This window comes from Trichechus manatus, unplaced genomic scaffold (assembly GCF_000243295.1).
Source record: "Trichechus manatus latirostris isolate Lorelei unplaced genomic scaffold, TriManLat1.0 scaffold00190, whole genome shotgun sequence".
Classification (NCBI taxonomy): domain Eukaryota; kingdom Metazoa; phylum Chordata; class Mammalia; order Sirenia; family Trichechidae; genus Trichechus; species Trichechus manatus.
The window spans coordinates 445855-467936 of NW_004444126.1; the positions used below are offsets into that span (position 1 = coordinate 445855).

At 46.0% G+C, this 22082-nt stretch overlaps 1 protein-coding gene across 2 annotated transcripts in view; it reads right to left on the bottom strand.

Annotated features, from left to right (window-relative positions):
• ZNRF3 (zinc and ring finger 3) overlaps positions 1–22082 on the bottom strand; it is a 68670-nt gene that overhangs the window by 4507 nt on the left and 42081 nt on the right. For both annotated transcript variants that reach the window (XM_004387616.3, XM_023741776.1), the window contains exons 2-5: positions 5395–5469; positions 4863–4994; positions 3184–3294; positions 1685–1852 (exon numbers count right to left, since the gene is read on the bottom strand). In XM_004387616.3, coding sequence (XP_004387673.1) covers positions 1685–1852; positions 3184–3294; positions 4863–4994; positions 5395–5469 — 486 coding nt within the window. The remainder of the gene's footprint in view (positions 1–1684; positions 1853–3183; positions 3295–4862; positions 4995–5394; positions 5470–22082) is intronic.

Here is a 22082-nt window from a genome sequence, read left to right on the forward strand (position 1 = left end):
CCTATCAGCCAGCCTTGAGCACAGCCCTCAATTTTAAGGAAGGGAAACCTATGGAAAGCAAGTTCCTTTCCTATAGTTAGAAGAGGGCACTCATTCTCATTACTTCCTCTGTAGAGATGCCGCCACACAGAAGAAGGCCAAAGCCTGGTGTTAGTGAGAATGGGAGGCCTGGGGCTGTGGAGAAGGGCTAGCTACATTCCAAGACCTACATCTCTAGAATGGCAGCTGCCTCCAGGTACCCCAAATGGGAACGAGTAGAAAGAAAGAGGCCCAGGCCCAGGTATTCATGGGGCAAAGCTCTCCTGTCCAACTCCTTCTCTGAACCCTGAATGCTCAGCTCAGAAGCACATGGTTCCAAACCAAAGCAACCTATCTGGAGAGAAGAGGGTGGGTTTGCTGAGGCAGAATCAGCCCTGGTGCTCCTGAGCCCAACACTCTCCAAATGTGCTTATTTTACTTTGGTTTTCATTCTCTGGGCCAGTGTAGCATGGTGACATTCAAACACATGCCTAACGCTGGGCCTGAAAGGGGGAAGAGAGGTCTACCCGGGTTTTCTCACACAACCTTTGTGATCACCTGGAGTGTGGGTCAGTCTTAGGCCCATGTCTCAAGCGCAGGCATAGAGAATGACATCACTTGCTCATGAGCACAAAGCTAGAACCTGCTCTGGGCCAGGATTAGAACCTGCATCCATGCAAGACTCCATTATCCTAAAACCCAGTCCAAAACACCTGTTACCATTGAGTCAATTCCGATGTGTGGTGACCCCATGTGCTTCAGAGTAGAGCTGTGCTCCATAGGGTTTTCATGGCTGTGACCTTTTCGAAATAGGTCGCCAGGCATTTCTTCCAAGGCACCTCTGGATGGATTTGATGGATCTGAACTGCCAACCTTTTGGTTAGTAGCTGAGTGCTTAATAACTGTACCACTAGGGGCTCCTCCATTATTCTAAAGCCAGTTTACATCCAATAATCTACACAGCAGTGGAACGTTTTCATCAAAGGGCTATCAAAATGGCTGCAACTAATTCTCAAAAAAAGTTCGCTCTTCTCCTCCCCAAAATGTGTGTGTGTGTGTGTGTGTGGGTATGCATCTATCTACAGAGAAAGCGATTAAGCAAGCGTGGCAAAATCCTAACAACTGGTGATTCTGGGTGAACGATATTATCATTCATTGCATGATTCTGGTAACTTTTCTGAAGGTTTGAAAATGTCAAAATAAAAAGCCAGAAGAAAAAAAGGGGACATCAAAGCCCTTGTCTCTTTGTAAGTAAAAATACCAAATGTTCCACAAAGCTTTTTAGAAGAGGTTTGTATCAAGATACTCAAATCTCAGAGCTTTCAGAAGAGTTATTCTAAAACAAAGTCAACATGTGTGACTGTTAAGACCACACAGTTTCTCCAGCCTACCATCTATTTCCAATCAACTTCTGTGGAGCACAGGTCTACTCTGACACACACAGGCTGGCCAAGGGTGGGAACTGCCTTGACTGCAGTTGGTCTGGTATCTGAAATCATCACTGTTGAGCTGGGTCCTTGGGGAAGTCTCTCCCTGCATTGTGGCGACCCCCTTCAAGGGGGGAAATGGCGGTTAGAATGTCTCAGGCCACGTACTAGGGACTTGGGTGCCTTTGCTGACCTGTTCACCTCACCCCCACCCAGGACAGCCCGGCCTCTGCCATTACCTCTCCGTCGATGTACTTTTCCAGGCAGATGGCACAGTCGGATGTGGAGCTGCTGCTGAGAGTGTCCAGGGCCCCACAGCTCCCCTCCCGGCGCCCCTTGCTCTTGGAGTTAAACTTTCTGGTTTCCATTTTCTCCAGAGCCTGCACGGCCAGCCTGTTCATGGAATTCTGCAAGGCAGAATGTGGTCTGTATCACCCTCAAGGACATGGCACTAAGTGCACTGGGACAGCAAACACCACTCTATCAGGCCAGAACAGACTTTTGAAAAACCACTAAACATTCAGACTGCCACAAGCACAGATGCTGCAGACCCTACAGTATCCACAACAAGCCAGGCTTTCCCCACACAGCAATACTGGCAGAGGTTGTCGGCTTCAACCACCAGCCCTGCTGCTTCCCAACTCTGCCGGACCCCAAGTTATTCACCCAATATATGCCAAGGGTTCCTCCTCTTTACAGTGAGGGAAGTTGTGAAGATAAATGAGATAATGTGTGTGAGTGCTCTGTTGTTGCCATTAGCTGTCGTTGGGTCAGCCCCCAACTCATGGCGATCCCAAGCACAACAGGGTGGAACTGCTGTGATCCACAGGGTTTTCACTGGCTGACTTTCACAAGCAGATTACCAGGCTTGTCTTCCTAGCCCATCTTGATCTGGAAGCTCCACTGAAACCAGCTCAGCATCATAGCAACACACAAGCCTCCAATGACAGACAGGCGGTGGCTGTGCTCGGGAAGAGCAGTGGCCGGAAATCAAATCCGAGTCTCCCGCACGGAAGGTGAGTGTGAGTGCTTAGCAGCTGGCAGACAGGAAGTGCTCAATAAATGCCAGGCACTGTCCTGTTAATGGTGGCCACGCGACCCTTGTGTGAGCTCAGAGAGCGTCCTTTCCAGAGACTGCCTGCCACGTCCACCATCTCTCTCCGGGGGCACCACATTGTTACACATTTGAGAACTGAGCTACCTGCTTATCCACTCACCACCCCCACTCCCAAATCTTTCCTTTCTACTAGCACACAAGCATATGCCTGCTGGGGCGTGACAGGGGCTGCTCTGTTCATCGAGAAGCACCTGGAGAGCTTGGTAAATGCAGATTCGGACTCAGCCGATCTGGGCCTGAGACTCTGCATTTCTATCACGCTCCCAGGTGATGCTGACACTGCAGGGCCCCAGATCCTCATTGAGGAGCAAGGCTCTGGGGCTCCACATTCACATGTAGACATTTCTTTGGAAAAACTCCCTGGTTGGAAACACCCCTGGTGCTTAGCCTTTCTAGGAAAGGCCCTTCTACAACAGAGGAAGTGCAGTGCTGAAAGCTCTGCTCTTGTTTTTCTCCATCTTTGCTGTTTTTAGGCCCTGGAAACAGTCTCCGGAGCTCAGTGCCCACGGCTGTGAGGAGGCTCAACTACAGAGCCATCTAACACTAGGCAGAGGAGAGCTCCGCTTTCACCAGCAACGGGGCTGTAGGAATCAGCGTTCACCGGCCGCGCTGAGACGTTACCTGACTGCGTCGCTGCTTCAGCTTGATTTTGACAAGGAGGATGAGGCAAACCAAGGAGACCACGACAAAGAAAGCCAGGAAAATCCCCATGTCAAAGTATTCGGTGGGTTGCTACAACAGAAGACAGGCACAATTAGTCACACCTCTCTTCAGCCAGCTGATTGGGTACAGGGACACTGAGTTGGAAGGATGGGTCATCAGGCTGCTACTGCCCCTCAGTTTGCAGGAAACACATAGGATTCTGCTAACAGGCACATGGTGTACTGTCTAGGCCCAGACGGCCAGATGGCCTGCAGCCGTCTCAGCCAGGCCTCCCAACAGACAAGGGAATTCTGTTCCTAAAGGCTGGCTCCCCATGGAAGAGCGCAAAACACGCTACAACCGGTAAGAAAGGCCCTTCCAAATAAACACAACTAGCGCATTTATAGGACAAAGGAGTGAGTGTCATGTTTTGAGGGAACAGTGATTACTAGCCATATAATTAATGGTTTACAACAACTCAGAAAATTGTATGCTGCTTCCACAAATATCAGCTTCCACTACAATGAGTCATATTTACCAAAGCGCCCTGTTTTCCTTTAAGAAGAAGCCAGCAAGTGAGTTCTCCTGTAAACTCCCTTGAGTTTTAGGTCTTACTTTTCCTCATGGCACACTGCTTCCTAAAACCTTCAAATCAACTCATGTAGCACATGTATTTAGCCAATCGGAATAGCGCTTTGCTAACTGAATGCTGTGTGTATCCAGATGTTTTGTGCACGTGAAAGAATCATTCTATGTGTGACTATCCCAGTATTTGCAAGGAGGAAATAAAGCGTATATGGGGCACCTGCACCAGGCTCCTAGAATCCTCCAGCCTGAGGTTTGGGCAAAAGATGCCGGTCAAAAGTTCTTGGCCAACAGTGTCCCTTCAACACATTCAAAAGAAGTCAAAACTGTATTCATTAATCACCTGGAGGTCCTGAAATTCAATTCCAGTTGAAAGTAACTTTTCCAGACCCCAATGTAAGTTGAAGGATTTCAATGAGATAATTTACCCTCTGGGAAGAAGGGAGTATGGGCCTTTTTCTCTAGGTTAGGCCATGTGGAAGGAGGGGGACTTGAGGAAGCCGAGGGCTTGGGTATTCCTCCCCTTCAATCCTCCTTCAGTTTGCCTTTCAGACTAGGGAATAGGATGGAAGAGAAAGAGGGATGAGAGGTCATTACAGGGAACACCAGGTGGAAGAAACCAGAGACTTCCAGCACTACTTGTCTATTTCTGGTTGTTGTTGTTGGGTTCCTTCAAGTTGATGCCGACTCATGGTAACCCCATTTGACAGAGATGAACTGCCCCATAGGGTTTTCTAGACTGTAATCTTTATGGGAGCAGATGGCCAGGTCTTTCTCCCATGGAGCAGCTGGGTGGGTTTGAACTGCCAACCTTTCGGTTAGCAGTCAAGCGCTTAACCGTTGGGCCATTAGGGCTCCTCTATTTCTGGTAGTACTTTTCACATCCCCGAGAAAGGAACACAGGTGAAATTTCTCCCTGGTCTCCAGCCCTGTATCTGCTTGAAACCCGCAGGAACCTGGGGCACGCTGGCACTTCAGACAGAAAGGAACGCAGTCACAAAGCCCAAAGGAAACAAAGGCCCTGGTAGCAGCGGGGAAGGCGCCAGGCCCGGCTGGCCAGTGCCGAGGCTCACTCGAGGGGGGCGGTGCTGAATCCTGGCTCGAGCCACTTTCTGCTTGTTGACGATGTTCATGAGCTTGATGGCATCTGCGCCCTTCACGTACACCACTGGTCTCTTGAGCGGGTCTTCTGAGCCCTGGTTTAGCTGAGGAGGAAGAGAGGGCTCTGGTTAGAAGACACTTAACTTTAAGAACAGGAGAGAGTAAGAAAGGCTGGAGGAAAAGACACTAAATACCCATTTGGAAATCCTCAAAGTCCTTAGGCATTATACCCTTGGAGATCCCTAAAGGGCAAGGCCATGGAGTAGACTAGGGATGGTGCCTGTTTCAGGATGGACTGGGCAGGCTGAAGGCACAGATAGGTCTTTGAAAATGCCCCCTACTCCCCACACTCCCTGGCTCTAACCCCCTCTCAGTACACCCCCTTGGCTCAAATGTGGAAATTTAACTTCAGCAGAAAAGTGCAAAGGCCCTGTGGTGAGTGTGACACAACTGTGACACTTCTCCTGGGTGGAGTAGAGCCCTGGTGGGGCCTGAGGAGTTTACCTGGTCAATAGCTTCTGGGTTTTCAGACACATCGAAGATGACTGCAGTGGCTCCCCGCTGCACTGCTCGTTTGGCCTGACAGAGTAAAAGAGAGCAGTTGGAATGTTTTGTTACCTATATATTTACCACAATTAAAGAAAAAAAGAGCAGTTGGCACTCTGGTCTTCTACCTTCCCAAAGCTGGCCTTGGAAACCAGACCTACCTACACTGAGTGCAAGGTCTGACAGTTATCTACGTACTTGACTTTGGCCAAGTGACCTGACCTTTCTAAGCCTCAACTTTGTCCATCTGTTAAAAAAACAGAAAAAAAAAAAGGGATGACGCCACCTACCTCATATGGTTATCCTGAGGATCAAAAGACTTGGAATAAGTGAAAATAAGTTATTGGGTACTCAATAAACAGTTCTCTCCCTCTCCAGGCCAAACATCAAAAACAAACTACAAATAAACAATCTATCCAGTCAGCAGAGAGGTACTGGTTTCAGTGTGTTCTGCTATGAACACAGAGCCATTGGCAACCAAAGCAAATACCTTTGGTCCCTCTCTTGTGGCTCTTCCTCCTTCCCGTCACCCATGCTGCAGTTAGAAAAGAGCAGTGAATATTTCTGAATGAAATCTCAAAGTGGTCAATTTTAATAACTGACACAAGCTGATGACCTCTGGAGACCTCGTCAGGGGAGAAAACTATGAGAAGTAACTGTAAATGGAGATTCAGCGCAGTTGGCTGCCAAACCTGGCTGCACATCAAAAACCACTTGGGAAGTTTTTAAAGCAGATTTCCTGGCTCCGACCACAGAGACTGATTCAGCAGGTCTGGAGTAAGGCCCAGGAAAGTGTGTTCCTGAAGTTTTCTGAGGGATTCTGATGACTCAACAACTTGGGGAACTATTGATCTGAGAGCTCAGATTAGAATGTTTTAGGAACAAATGAGAAGTGATGAGATTATTTTTTTGGGGAAAGGACTCCTTTTTATCCCAATGAACTTTCTAATTTCATGTCCTACTAAGTAGAAGCACAAGACACAAGACATAATCCCAGGCTTTGGGAGGTCGTATATTGTTAGGGAAGTAAGACACCTCTAACATTGGGGAAAAAAACTAACTTCCTATAAGATGAGCAAATGACAGCTACTGCTCAGAGGTCAAGGACATCACTACGGCCAGAGTGACTGAGAAAGGATAAAATCAGATTACACTGATTCAGCATAAGAAAACAACTTTGAACTTAATGTGATTAGGCCAATGGCTTCACCAGCCCACTAGAGGGCAGTCTTATCCCATAACTTCCACAAAAGCCAATTCCAGTAGCAGTACCAAACACGCAGGACCAAAAAGCGAAATCTGTAAGGTCCTCAGCAGTCTTACAACCTCCGGCACTCTAGGTGCTGTGCCTCAGAAGCTGTCCTTGTCCTGCAGGGCACATGTCAGTTGAATTGAGAGTCAATGTATTTCAAGTCTCCTCTCCAAGTGCCCACCCCACCCTGTTTTCCCACCAGAGCGCTGTACTAAAGAGTTTGGAGTGAATCCTGGGAACTATCCCTGGCTCTGCCACTGACAAGCTGGCAACAGTGGGCAAGTCACTGATTCCCTTTCAGCATCAGCCTCAGTTTCCCCATCTGTAAAAGGCAGAGAAGGGAGTCTAGATCATTATGACCAGGGCCCCTTCCAGTCTTGGCCCCTCAACTGAGAAGCAGCAGACTGCCCAGAGTGATCCAGAAAGAGACTGGTAATGGCCCTATCGTCCCCTCCAGCCAGAGAGGACATGGGTGGCACAGGTGAGTAACAGTGAAGCCAAGACAGGCTCACTTTCCTTCATAAAGCTCTTTAGGGGCACAGCCCCTTTGCCTGAGGCCACGAGCTCGAGGATCCCAGAATTAAGAGTAGGTGTTGTGTCTTCTGCACAGGTGGTATCACAGTCTTTTTCACAAATTCTTTCCCTGGATGTAGAAGAGCCCCAGGAACAGCACTGAAAACGAGGGAGATAATCAACAGGACCTCTCATTCCTTTAGTTGGCTTTCATTTCATGATCAACCACATCCAACAGCCCCCAAGGGGAGTGTGTGTTCAGATCTGTCTTGATCGGGAGCACCTGCTTCTCCCCGCTTTGATGCTGACACACCTGGAGCGTCTCATGACTGCGGGGATGAAAGACCTGGGCTAGTGCAACCCCGTCCCAGGCCGCCTTGGGCCTCCCAGAGCAGCCGTTCAACCATGCTGCTGCCTCACATGCTTGGAAGTCCCAAGGATTTAGAGGTTCCAGTCAAAAGGCATGACCCACTCTGGCTCGACAGGCACAAAAGAAGTTTTTAAAACAAAATCTAGGAAGGCTGACCAGTCTCCTGGTACCTACACTGCACAGAACAGATCAAGAACAAACCAAAAAAACCCAAACCTGTTCCCTTTGAGTAGATTCTGACTCATAGTGACCCTATAACCCATTGTCATAGAGTCGATTTTTGGAATAGTGACCCTGCAGGATGGAGTAAAACTGTCCCATACGGCTTCCAAGGCTGCAATATTTACAGAAGCAGACTTCCACATCTCTCCTGGAGCACTTGGTGGGTTCGAACCACCAACCTTTTGGTTAGCAGCTGAGTGCTTAACCACTGTGCCACCAGAGCTCTTAGATCAAGAATAAGCTGCTTAAATCTTGTTTGCAGCTTGAGCTCAGACACAACTCAACCAGGCTAATGCACACGATCCAGTGAAAATGTTTTGTTTGAGAAATGCTAATTCTCCCCATTGATTTACTTTAAAAGTTATGTTTAATGTAAGTGGCTATTAAAATAAGCTTGCATTTCCTGCACATACCAGGTCTGGGCAGGAGGGGGGTCAACCAGGATCGTGTTGGAAACCGGCCTGTCAAAGGCCGGCTCGGGATTGAAAATAGCCACGAATAATCCCCTTTTAGAAAATGACATGTTTATTGTACTATTTCCAAAGCAAATTTAAAAAACAGAACCTCACTTGGCCACACTTTGCCCCTCGTCCCACATTTTTGGTTTAAAAATTGATGAGGCATATTCCTGCCTGAACCAGTCTTCGTATCTTAGGTCATTCCCCGTTTTACCTAGTCAAGTTTGGGCTGGAATATTATTTCAAAACAAATCTAAACCATAGTTGGGAGATTACCAGTCTTGTGACCGCCAAAAATCATATCTTTATAACATCAAATACTTAACGTCCAGAACTTTCAAGATAAGGCTGCTTCAAAGGAAGGGTGGGAAAGATGCAACCTGGTGGGTGTTGCTAAATGAAGGTCACGGGGGAAGCTGGGCTACAGTTAGAGGGCAGTCACCTCTGAACTGGAGAGGAAAAGCACCGGAAGGGTGTGAGCAGCAGAACGCAGGTGGCAGGCCTTGCCAAGCCTTCCAGAAGAATCCAAAGGTATTTTCACAACCTTTACCACCTTCACTAATTTGATCCTCACTCAAGCTGGGTGGTCTGCACCAGTCTGCAGGTGACCAGGAGCCCAGCAGGAGAATGCTGAGTAAAAGCTTGTCACAGTTCTTCAATTGCATTCCAGGGCTGCAGGACCCGAGACTAGACAATGCTCATAGTCACTGTGACAAGTGTCAAAAGTGAGAACACTTGCACATTTACGAATGCATTTTGCAAGGTACTTTCAATCACCTCATATGCATCTGAAAGCTGGACAAATGAATAAGGAAAACCAAAGAATGATGCCTTTGAATTACTGTGTTGGCGAAAAATATTGAATATACCATGGACTGCCAGAAGAACAAACAAATCTGTCTTGGAAGAAGTACAGCCACAGTGATCCTTAGAAGTGAGGATGGTGAGACTTTGTATCACGTACTTTGGACATGTTATTGGGGGGACCAGTCCCTGGAGACAGACATCATGCTTGGTAAAGCAGAGGGTCAGAGAGAAAGAGGAAGACCCTCAACAAGATGGATTGACACAGTGGCTGCAACAATGGGCTCAAAGATAGAAACGATTGTGAGGATGGTGTGGGATTGAGAAGTGTTTCATTCTGTTGTACACGGGGACACTATGAGTTAGAACTGACTCGACGGCATCTAACAACAACAACAACAACAAAATTTCAGACCCTAGAAGGTAAGGTCCAATGTGGCTGTGCTTACTGCAAGGCTAAGGCTCCTATGGTTATCCAAAAAACATTATAAATGAAAGAAAGCCTGCCTGGGACCATAAGTTTGGGTTATTGCTGGTAAAAAGAAATTGCTCCTTGAGCATGATGTGGTTTTCCCATAAGGCAGTGCTTCTATCAACATGATTGAGTCTAGTACTCCCCAGTGCAACTGGGGCATTCTGATGAGATGGTCCCTTTACCACCCTGTGGGTGGGAGAACTTAAAGCCTGGAGTCTGCCACTTACCAGAGCTACTCAACCAGGAACGCCTCTCCATGGAGGTACACTTACACCTAGACTTGGTTTTGGGCTCAGACCCACACGAATAAATACTCCCTGTTGCCTCTGGGGTACAGCCTCCATTTTTAGCCTGTTGCTTATCTGTACCTTTGTCAAGCACATGGATATGGTGTCCCAGTGTCTAACCTTTAGTGGAGGAAAACTGTGACAGAACACAATCTTAATTAGGAAACATCCCAAAAGATCTCCTTTGTCCCAAACTGCTGACCATACAATAACCAAGGAAGGTGGAGTGTTAGAACTACTATGAAGACAAGTGTCTTCAATGTCTTACAGAAAGTTCTGACATATGGGGGCTTCAAGCAGACTTTTTTTTTTTTTTTTTGCCTTTGTTGAACAGTTTTGCATTCTGCTTTTTTCACTTATCATAAGCATTCCAGCAGGTCATTAAAATTCTTTGTAAGTATTGTTAATGGCATGTACGTTAATTTAGGCACCCATGTATTTTTTATATTTCAGCTATTCCAGTTATTATAATTAATGTCATGCTGACTAAATCTTGGCTTAAAACACTTCCGATTTCCTTAGGATGGAGGCCCAAAGACAAATATAAAGTTTATTAAGAATCATAATATATTCCACACAGAATTTTACTGCCCTTCCTTATACACCTACTCAACTCTTATTTATCAGCATTAATGACAACACAAAGTGGCACAGATAACACAAGACAAATTTGTCAACAGATTTAACTTCTGGGCAAGGTGGCCTGTCAGTGAGCTGACTGGGAAAAGGAAATCAGTTTGAGTAACTCTCTGTTGATGGTACTTCGTCGATCTATCACATGCAGATAGACCCTCTAAGACTAAACTATAATGAGTTGATCATACCTAGCCTATTGGTCCTTTAAGGTCAACTTCACTTCCTCCCACATTTTCAGCTGAAAAATTGATGAGGCATATTCCTGAAACAATCTTCCTATATTATTAGCTCATTCATCATTTTACCTAGTCAGGCTTGGGTTGGAGTACTATTTCCATCTGCTCTTCCATAAAGCAAATGGTGCTCTTTCTTAGCCAAAGGGAGCTCTTACCCCTCTCTGAAACTCTATTATCTCTTAGGATTTCCCCTTGCTGCTTACCACTTTCTATGGTGCATTCTCCCCAGAATATGTTCATATTTAGTGCTTTTGCTATTTACAAGAGTAATATGTGCCTGATATGAGACATTTAAAATAATTCTGAAATTGAAATAGAAAAATAACTCATGTTATCCCCCAATATCCCAGCAGTAACCCCTTTCTAACATATTTTTCATTTTTTTTTAAACTCATATAAATATTCCATTATATGGTTGTGCTAGAGTTTAGCTAACCACTGTCCCTCTGACAGGCACTTAGGGGATTTCTACATTTTCTCTTTTATGAACAGTGCTGTATTTATATCCTCGTACTCACATTCTGGTGGCATCTGTCCTTAAAATAAAAACAAACAGCTATGAATGGTCCCGCTTAGTCAAAGGGTACAGGTGTTCTACACATAAGTGCCTTGCTTGAGTACTGGGCTAACATATCTTCTAGTCTGAGGGAGACTCCTAGGAACAGGAGGTGGATCTTCCTCACCATGTTTGTTGGCCCCATAAAGCCTCATCAAGCAGATTGCCCCAGGCATGGTTTGTAAGCAACAAATTCACATAGTAGGTGGCACAGAGTTAATTCTATTTGGATTATCATTTATTAATGTATTTGTTTAACAGTAGTAATTAACCAGTTACTGTGTGTGCTATGCCCTGGGGACACCTACAGCAATGAGCAACACGGTCCCAGGGCCCTTTCCTCACAGAGCCTCATTCTGTCAGCAATGTTGGTAGAGATCACCTGAAAGGCCAGGGGAGCCATAAGGAACAGTTCCAAGGGCAAATGGGTAAGAAATTAACACGTGGATCACTTATACCATGTCTCAATAGTAGCTTTTCCCATAGTGCGTAAGGGAATGATATTCCCAGTCAGTTTCCTTTGAGAACTGCTGTATGTTCTAGCGTTAACCTCAGCATTTACAGAGCACATTAACATGCTAGAGGCTCCTATCTACCTAGCATCTCCAACATTTTTTGGACACAGAATCCTTTTGCAGCAATTTCTGTCAATACACTCCCTTCCATGGAACACGCTCTAGGACCCAACGTTCCATGGTACATGGTATGTGCTAAGGTGAGAATTTCATTCCACTTCACTCTCTCTCTCATTCTAACTCACTGGTAGAACGCTGAGGGATGCGATGAAGGTCTACATTTGATCTGGAAAGCAATTACTAAATAATATACATACCACAATTTAAATGAGATGGTCATTAGTATAAAGACATTCAATTATCAGGTTCTATTTGACACCTAGGAGCTTTGGTGGAGCTTGGCTGTTAACCTAAAGGTCGGCAGTTCGAATCCACCAGCTGCTCCGTGGGAGGAAGATGTGGCAGTCTGCTCCTGTAAAGATTACAGCCTTGGAAACCCTATGGGAGCAGTTCTACTCTGTCCTACAGGGTAGCTATGAGTCAGAATCGACTCAACAGCAATGAGCTTTTTGGATTTTTTATTTGACGACTACTTACGAGAGCCAACTGTGTGCCAGGAACCCCAAGAAAGATACAAACTGCCACCTCCTAAAAGTGTTTTTCAGTAACACACTTGCTGCTGTTCTGGGGGGAAAAGATTTGGTGGGTACTGCGGACACCTCCCCAAGGGTTCACTTGGGGCTCTCCTCTGATACACTCATGTCCAGCAGTGTGACCCAAGTTTCATGACAGAAACTGTGAATGCAGAGAATTCAACATGGCACCAGGGTCCCAGGGCTTGGTTCCCATGACTTAGCCATCAGCATTCTGCTTCAGCTTGGTCCCCAAGTCACTTCCACAGCCACTCCTAGCACAGAGCAGAGTGCGTGGTCCTGGACATCTGTGGATCATTTCCTGCTCTGGCTGATGTGTGTGCACAAGATCTTGCCATGGGCCTATGCTTCACTCAATTCTTACCTTCCTACAACCTGGGCTTCCTCCTTGGGGAAGGGCCCCGCCATACCACAGGGGCCAAGCCAAAACCGGGGCCTTTTGCCCTCATCCCTACATCCAACTGCTTACCAAGTTTTGTTGGTTTCTCTTCCAAATCCATTCATTTTAACATGTGTTGTGTATATCTTTCCACTTTTTTAACCACATATATAAGCATAAATAAAACATATATGTATATGTTATTGTTGTTAGGTGCTGTCCAGTCGATTCCGACTCATAGCGACCCTATGCACAACAGAACGAAACACTGCCCAGTCCTGCATCATCCTTACAATTGTCGCTATGCTTGAGCCCACTGTTGCAGCCACTGTCTCAATCCATCTTGTCAAGGGTCTTCCTCTTTTTCACTGACCCTCTACCAGGCATGATGTCCCTCTCCAGGGACTGATCTCTCCTGATAACATGTCCAAAGTATGTGAGACACAGTCTCACCATCCTTGCTTCTAAGGAGCATTCTGAATGTATTTCTTCCAAGAAGATTTGTTTGTTCTTTTGGCAGTCCACTGTATATTCAATATTCTTTGCCAACACCACAATTCAAAGATGTCAATTCTTCTTAGGTCTTCCTTATTCACTGTCCAGCTTTCGCATGCATATGAGGTGACTGAAAACATCATGGCTTGGGTCAGGCACAACTTAGTCCTCAAGGTGACATCTTTGCTTTTTCACACTTAAAGAGATCTCTTGCAGCTGATTTTGCCCAATGCAATGCGTCTTTTGATTTCTTGACTGCTGCTTCCATGCGTGTTGATTGTGTATCCAAGTAAAATGAAATTCTTGACAATCTTAATCTTTTCTCCATTTATCATGATGTTGCTTATTGGTCCAGTTGTGAGGATTTCTGTTTTCTTTACATTGAGCAGTAATCCATTCTGAAGGCTGTGGTCTTTGATCTTCATCAGTAAGTGCTTCAAGTCCTCTTCATTTTCAGCAAGCAAGGTGGTGTCATCTGCACATTGCAGGTTGTTAATGAGTCTTCCTCTCATCCTGATGCGCCATTCTACACATAGTCCAGCTTCTCAGATTATTTGCTCAGCATACAGATTGAATAGGTATGGTAAAAGGGTACAACCCTGACGCACACCTTTCCTGACTTTAAACCATGCAGTATCCCCTTGTTCTGTTTGAATGACTGCCTCTTGATTCATGTACAGGTTCCTCCTGAGCACAATTAAGTGTTCTGAAATTCCCATTCTCCGCAATGTTATCCATAATTTGTTATGATCCACACAGTCGAATGCCTTAGCGTAGTCAATAAAACACAGGTAAACATCTTTCTGGTATTCTCTGCTTTCAGCCAGGATCCATCCACCGTCAGCAATGATACCCCCAGTTCCACGTCCTCTTCTAAATCCTGCTTGAATTTCTGGCAGTTCCCTGTCGATACACCGCTGCAGCCGCTTTTGAATGATCTTCAGTAAAATTTTGCTTGCATGGGATATTAATGGTATTGTTCGATAATTTCCGCATTTGGTTGGATCACCTTTCTTGGGAATAGGCATAAATATGGATCTCTTCCAGTCGTTTGGCCAGGTAGCCATCTTCCAAATTTCTTGGCATAGACCAGTGAGCACTTCCAGTGCTGCTTTTGTTTGTTGAAGTGTATGTATGTATATACACAAAAATACAGTGGAACTTCTGAGAGCTGGAATTCGACGGGACTGCTTTGTTCTTCTGGGTCTCACAAGTTTTCCGCGTTTGACAGGGTGCAGTCTTACCGTTTTTCTATTGCTCTCTATTAGTGGAAAATATTTGAATTTTCCTTCTCTGACAGGTTTCTGGCTTACATAGGTTCTGGCTTTCGCAGGTTTTACTGTATATGTAAAAATAAATGGGATGTATACTGTTCCCTATTGTGCTACCTTTTCCTTAGCTCCATAATTTACTCAACAATATCACATACACTGATGTGAAAAATGTTCATTCTTTATAACCAGAATTTTTTTTTTTTGCCCCACTGCTGCCACTCTGTCTAGGATACCAGACTTCTCACGTGAGTCACAACAACATTCTCCCTCAGTCTCCCATCCTGCGCACCCAGTCCCAGCTCCATGCCTCAGCAGAGAGATCTCTCTAAATCACAAGTCGCAACTGCACCACTCGACTTTAATGACTTTCACTGTCTTTAGGGTAAGATCTGACCTGCCCTCTTGCTTATGGCTCCAAACTCAGTGCTCAAAACTCTCCATGACTGACTTCTTCCAAGGCCTCTGCCCTTCCTGCTGTGGACCCTGCCCCTCCCCCATCATTACCTCTTCTAACTCTTGTCCACTTAGGTGTTATTCACTCTAGACTGGCTCCCACCTTGTTATGGGTTCCATGTCTTTATGACACCACACTGTGATTGTTTACTTAACTTTTCTCCTTCGCTAGAGGACAATCACTGTGTGAGACTTCTTTCCTGCTGAGTTCCCAGAATCTAGCAGGAGTTCTTGGGTGGCACAAATGGTTAAGTGCCCAACTACTAGCCAAAAGGTTTGTGGTCTGAACCTACACAGAGACACCTCAGAAGACAGGCCTGGCAATCTGCTTCTGAAAGGTCACAGCCTTGAAGACACTATGGAGCAGTTCTACTCTGCACACACGGGGCTCACTGCTGGCTAGCTGAGCCCGTCCCATGCCCCGTGCTTTGACTCTGAAATTGAGAAATGTCTGTTCTCTACCAGATCCTCTTGGAACTCAATATTCTCGCTGTTAGCTTTTCAGGACCTGGTCTCTTCTTCATCACATGCCTTCTGCGTTGGACTTGCTGTCAGGCCTTCTCCTGGTTGCTAGTGCTCAGGCAGGCATTTGTTCTCTGACCAGCCTCAACTTCGGCTACTAGACAGGGCTTTGCCTTGCTGTGGATCTAAAGCAGGCGCCGGGTGCCTCTGGATGTCAAAGGTCTCAGGAGGCAAGCCCGTGCACTTGCAGTGTCTGTTCCTGTCACTCTCTGGAGGAATGCAGGCCTCCCTTAGTACCTTCACCAAAGGAAAGCCAACCAGATGACTACCTCTGGGCATGTCCACAGAACAGACTACCACCCAGTCAGTCACGGGGACAGCCACGTCCGGCGCCCATCAGTCTCTCCTCCTGTCCCATCTAACAGCCATGGGGCTCACTGGGTCCTTTTATGCCCCTCCCTCTGAAGGCTACTAAGTGGATTTTAGGGCCTCACTCCTCACTTTTTCCTTTCCTCCTCACCTGTGTTCTTCACTTAGTAGTGACCACCCAGGCACCAGGCTCTTAAACGTTCTGGTCAGCTGCTGCTCCCTGAAGCATGACTCACTGTATGATACAAGACACTCTCCAGTGGGCAAGGGGGGTAGCGAGTCCTGTCTCACCCAGCGCCCTGTTTTCAAACAGAAACCTTTCATTCCGTAGGAAATGAGGTCACACACACCATGGGGAACCAGTGAAAAAAGCCTGGTGCCAAGAAGTGGGGCAGGGGGACGTTAGAAGAAGTGCCGAGGGAAACAGGCCCCTAACACACAAATCAACAGGGAGAATCACCTGCCTCTCTTGGGCAACTTGTAGTGTGTGCATGGTGAGAGGGGGAAGGAAGGGTTGGCTCAACTTAAAAAGTAGACTGGTTTCTTGTAAAGTACATACAACATATATGATTTTACGAAACCAAACTTGGAGGACATGTTGCTGGTTTACTTTCACGACTTGGAGCCCCTAATCCATTGACTACAGAGACCTACACACAAAACAGCCACCAAGAAGTAAAGAGCAGTTAGGGGAGGAGGTCAGCGTGGCCGGGAGGGCTAACTAACCAGGGTTGAGGCAAGTGGAGGGAGTGGGGTATGGAGGTGGTGGTAGGGGTGCGGGCGCCTGCAGTGCTGCCCGCTCCACCCAGCTCCTTTCTCCGGGGCTTGGCAGCAGCCTGGCCTGACCTTCCAGGTTTCCCTGGCAGGAGATCAAAGCTCTGGAGCAACAAACACAGCTCAGAGCTCAGAGGCACCGCCGCTCCCCCTAGGGGCCCCACCTCCCCTCTCCCCCAGGGTCCCTCCTCCCCTTCTTTCTCCTCCCAGAATCCCGCCCCCCCAGGGTGTGTGTCCCCACCCCACGCCCTGGCCCAGCCTTCAGGGCCAACACCCAGAGTCTGGAGGGTGGGACCATTGCCCAGATGGTCTCAGAGAACAGAGGATTATTTTCAAGCCTTGAGAGCTAATGTAACTTGTTCTGCTGGGTTATGGACTTGCTTGGTGCCTGTTGTCCCTTTTTTCCCTCCAATTTCTCCCATTTGTAATGGAAACGTCTACCTGGTGCCTGTTCCACCACTGCACTTTGGAAACAAGTAACTTGTATTCTAGATTTCACAGGCTCACCGATGAAGACGAATTTTGCCCCGGGATGGTGAAGGGCTACTGTCTCACTCATACTTTGATTTAGAGGATTCAGAAGATGAGATTTTAGACTTGGAGTTGATTTTAGATTTTTGGGATGATGTGATGGGGTGAATGTGTTTTGCATGTAGCAAGAACACGAATTTTGGGGGGCCAAGGGGTGGAATGTTATGGATTTAACCGTGTCCCCCCAAAATATACATTGTAAATCCTAACCTCTATGCCTGTGGTTATAATCCCATTTGGAAATGGGTTATCTTCGTGATGTTAATGAGACAGGATTAGTGTAGGGAGTGTCTTAAATCAATCTCTTTTGAGATATAAAAGAGATTAAACAAGCAAGCAAAAGAAGTAGAGACAGGGGAAGAGAGATGCCAAGTACAAGAAGATTGCCCAGGAGCAGAAGCTCAGAAGAGAAAAGGACTTTCCACCAGAGCCAACAAGGAGAGAAAGGCTTCCCCTAGAGCCAGCGCCCTAAAGTAGACTTCTAGCCTTGTAAACTGTGAGAAAATAAATATCTGTTTGTTAAAGCCACCCATTTATAGTATTTCTGTTACAGCAGTACTAGATAACTAAGACAGAATTTGGTCGCCTCCGACTACCCCCCCCACGGGGAAATCTCCCGCCATAATTAAAGTCATTAAACCTCCAAAGGCTCCTGTCGGCTGCTAGGCTGCTAGTTCGGAGCTCCGGAACGAAGACGATGCCTTTTAAGTCCTAGTTAAGATTATGCTGATCTATTTCAGAGACATGTAGCAGCGAGAATTCAGCGGTTAAGTTAGTGGTTACGGCTGCCTAAGTTTAAGTGTTATTTATTCTCAAACTATGTAGCAGCCTCACTTAATTTCTCCTAATTAAAGGAACCGACAGAAGCGGCTGGAGTCAGCGGCCTTGTCACGGTGTCATTATACAGGTTGGTACCCTTTTCACAATCAGAAAATACTGTGTGTCAAAGGGAAATGCATTTCCCTAGATCTCTTATCTTAAACACAGACAGACTTTTAGGCCAGTTCCAAGAAACACAAATGACCCTCTTTGTTTGAACACCTGAAAAGGAGCACCAAAAACCCAGGAAGGCTGTCCACACCCTCCTGTCCCATCAGCCCCTGGATGAAGAGAGGTTGTTCAAAGAGGGTCAGCAGTTAGGTTGTCTCAGGAGAGGTCTCCGCCTGGAAGAGGAACTTCTGGAAGAACTTGGAAGCTGCTATTTTGGGTCGAGTTTCCAGAAGCCTCACTTCAGGGTGCATCTTATAAATTCAGCAACAAGAAACTTCAAAAAGGACCACCTCCTTCTATGCATATGGGGGCTAATTTGTATAAACAAGTGGTTTAAATTTTTTATATTAAGTTAAAACATATAAATGTACTTTCATTATTATTTTTTAATATTTTACTGTGTTTTTGGCAAAAGTTTATGCAGGAAATTAGGTTCTCATTTAACAATTTCTTTACATACTGTATATACATGTTTATCTGTGCCGCACATATTTCCAAGCATAAAATAAAGCAGATGGGAGCCCAGTTATGGGTACTTCCTAGACACAACCAAACACCTCACGGGACTGGTCTACTGGGTTTGAGGGCTTGGGACCATAGTCTCATAGGGCAACTCAGTCAATTGGCACAATATAGTCCATAAAGACAATGTTTTACATCCTAGTTTGGTGAGCCACATCTGGGGTCTCAAAAGCTTGCAAGCAGCCACCTAAGATACAACTATTGGTCTCTACTTGTCTGGAGCTAAAGAGAAACAAGGAAACCAAAGACTCAAAGAAGAAACTAGTCTATAGAACCAATAGTCTACATGAACAACGATATTACCTACCTTGAGACCAGAAGAAATAGATGGTGCCCCGCGACTACCTACCATTCCAACCAGGGACCCAACAGATGGTTCCAGATAGAACAGGAGAAAAATGTAGAACAAAACTCAAATTCCTAAAAAAAGGCCAAACTCACCAGACCAGCATAGACTACATGAACCTCTGAGACTACTATCCTGAAATACTCTTTAAACTTGGAACTCAAGCCACTCTCAGAGGTCACCTTTCAGCCAAATTACAGGTTGGCCTATAAAACAAATAATATCATCCATGAGTACTATGCTTCTCACAACAATCATTTAGATGAAACCAAATGGTTAGCATTTACCCTACACCAAAGATGAGAAGGATAGGGGGACAGCGAAGCTAGATTAACGGAAACAGAACAATCAAAATGGAGATAATGAGAATGCTGATATATTGTGAAGAATATAACCAATGTCAATGCAGCCTCCCTTTGGACACAATGGCCAGCCAAGGACAGGCTTTCTGAGCTGAGGGCTGAGCTCCTCACTGCTAGCAGGCCCTCTGGGGAGATTTTTAAAAAATTTAAAAAGTTAAAAAACCAAAAACCTATGCCCAGCCCCACCCCTTGAGATGATGATTTGATCTATGTGGTTTGGAACCCCAGCAGCAATATGGATTTAAGTGTTTCCCAGTTAATTTTTATATTGAGAGAGGGCTGAGAAGCAATGAGTGACCCCAACATCTAGCTAGCAAAGCAGCTGGGATGACTGACTAGTGCAGTCTGAGGCCTCTCTCCTGTTTCGGTGCACTGGTGTGGGCCCAGAAGCTAACCACCAGCACCTCAGGCAATACTGAGAATCAGGCAAAGGAAGGTATTAGAGAATGCCTGAATCAGGAGGTAAACTGACTTGGTTAAAAACAAACAAACAAAAAAAAAAAACACCACCAAACCAAAAACTAAGGATTTTAAGAAGAAGGTAATCTGGATGAAAGATTTTTTACATGCCCAAAGCAGGCCTGCTCCTAACATTCGTGGGGCTTAGGACAAGTGCTAACAAGCCATTAAATATATTCTACCCTTCTATGTTGACACATAAAGACCTAAAAGGTCATGTTCCCAACTTAGATTCTCTTAACTCCTTGGAACTCCTTGCCAGACGTGTCAAAAAAGCTAGCCCCTTAGCCCACCCTGCACCGCAAAGGGTCTTGTCCACACTTGGGTAATCACCCTGGCCTCTGTGTCCAAGCTCCATCGAACCTCCTGGGGAAGAGCTGTGCTTCCACTGCAGTCTGTCCCAGGAAGATGGTTCCAGAGATGAGGTCTGCAAGGTCCCAGAAACTAGTACAGGGTCATCTTGGGGGAATTTGGGGATTCCAGGGGTGGTCTAAAAAAGGGGGTTCCTCTTGGACTCCTACCTCTGTGGCTACAACCTTAAAGCATGGCCCATGCCTGGCCATGGGGCACCACAGCACCAGACTCCAAGCAGGGAAAGTATTATGTACAGGGCAAGGCACTGAGTGCTTTCAAGTGGTACTGAATCTTCACAGCAACCCTGCGAGGCAGAGATTTCTGATACCCATTTACAACTGATGAATAGAAAACAGAGGCTCACAGGTTATGTACCCTGCCCATGGTCACGTGGTCAGGCTAGACAGAAATACGTTATCCCAAACCAAAACCAAACTGTTTTTTGCTGTTGGGTCAATTCCGACTCATAGTGACCTATAGGATGGAGTAGAACTGCTCCATAAGGTTTCCAAGGCTGTAAATCTTTTTTTTTTTTTTTAATTGTGCTTTAGGTGAAAGTTTACAGAGCAAATTAGTTTCTCATTAAACAATACACATACTGTTTTGTGACACTGGTTGCCAACCCTCTCCCCTCCAAGTTCCCTGTTTCCATTTGTCCAGTTTTCCTGTCCCTCCCTGCCTTCTTGTCTTTGCTTTTGGTCTATTTAGTCTTGTATACATGACTGAACTACGAAGTATGTTCCTCATGTGTGTTATTGTTTGCCCTGTTTAAAAAAAAAACTATTGCTGTCAAGTCGATTCCGATTCATAGCAACCCTACAGGACAGAGTAGAACTGCCCCACAGTTTCCAAGGAGCACCTGGTGGATTCGAACTCCCAACCTTTTGGTTAGCAGCCATAGCTCTTAACCACTACACCACCGGGGTTTCCGTTTGCCCTATAGACCTGTCTAATCTTTGGCTGAAGGGTGAACCTAGGGAATGGCTTCAGTACTGAGTTAAAAAGGTGTCCGGGGGCCATACTCTTCGGGTTTCTCCAGTTTCTCTCAGACCAGCAAGTCTGATCTTTTGTGTGTGTGTGTGTGAATTTGAATTTTGTTCTATATTTTTCTCTTTCTCTGTCTGGGGCCCTCTATTGTGATCCCTGTCAGAGCAGTTGGTGGTGGTAGCCAGGCACCACTTAGTTGTTCTGGGCTCAGTCTGGTGGAGGTTGTAGTAGCTGTGGTCTGTAGTCCTTTGGACTCATCTTTCCCTTGTGTCTTTGGTTTTCTTCATCTTCTTTTGCTCCAGCTGGGATAGGAACAGTAAATGTATCTTAGATGGCCGCTTGCAGGCTTTTAAGACCCTAGATGCTACTCACCACAGTTGAATGTAGAACACTTTCCTCATAAACTATGTTATGCCAATTGAGTTAGATGTCCCCTGAGACCATGGTCCCCAGCCCTCAGCCCAGTAACTTGGTCCCTCAGGGAGTCTGGATGTGTCTGTGAAGCAAGGTTGTAAATCTTTACGGAAGCAGACTGCCACATCTTTCTCCTGAGGAGCAGCGGTGGGTTCAAACCACCGACCTTTTGGTTAGCAGCCGAGTGCTTAACCATTATACCACTGGGGCTGCTTCGTGTTATTCCAGGGGGTTCTAAAATTAAGTGTGATGGAGATGTGTACACAGATCTAAACATGAGTGCTCAAACTCCCAGTCTTCCTTTACTGGTTTATCCAAGTACCAAATTACTCAGTCCCACAAGGAGATTCCAGATAGCTTTTATCCTGACCCATTTTGACTCCTTTAACTTTAAAACTCTCTTCACAAAAATCATGTAGCTCATACTGTCAACATAAGGAGGGGATTTTTTTTTTGTGAGTTGCCCAACACACTGCGTCACATCTGCCCCACCCCCCA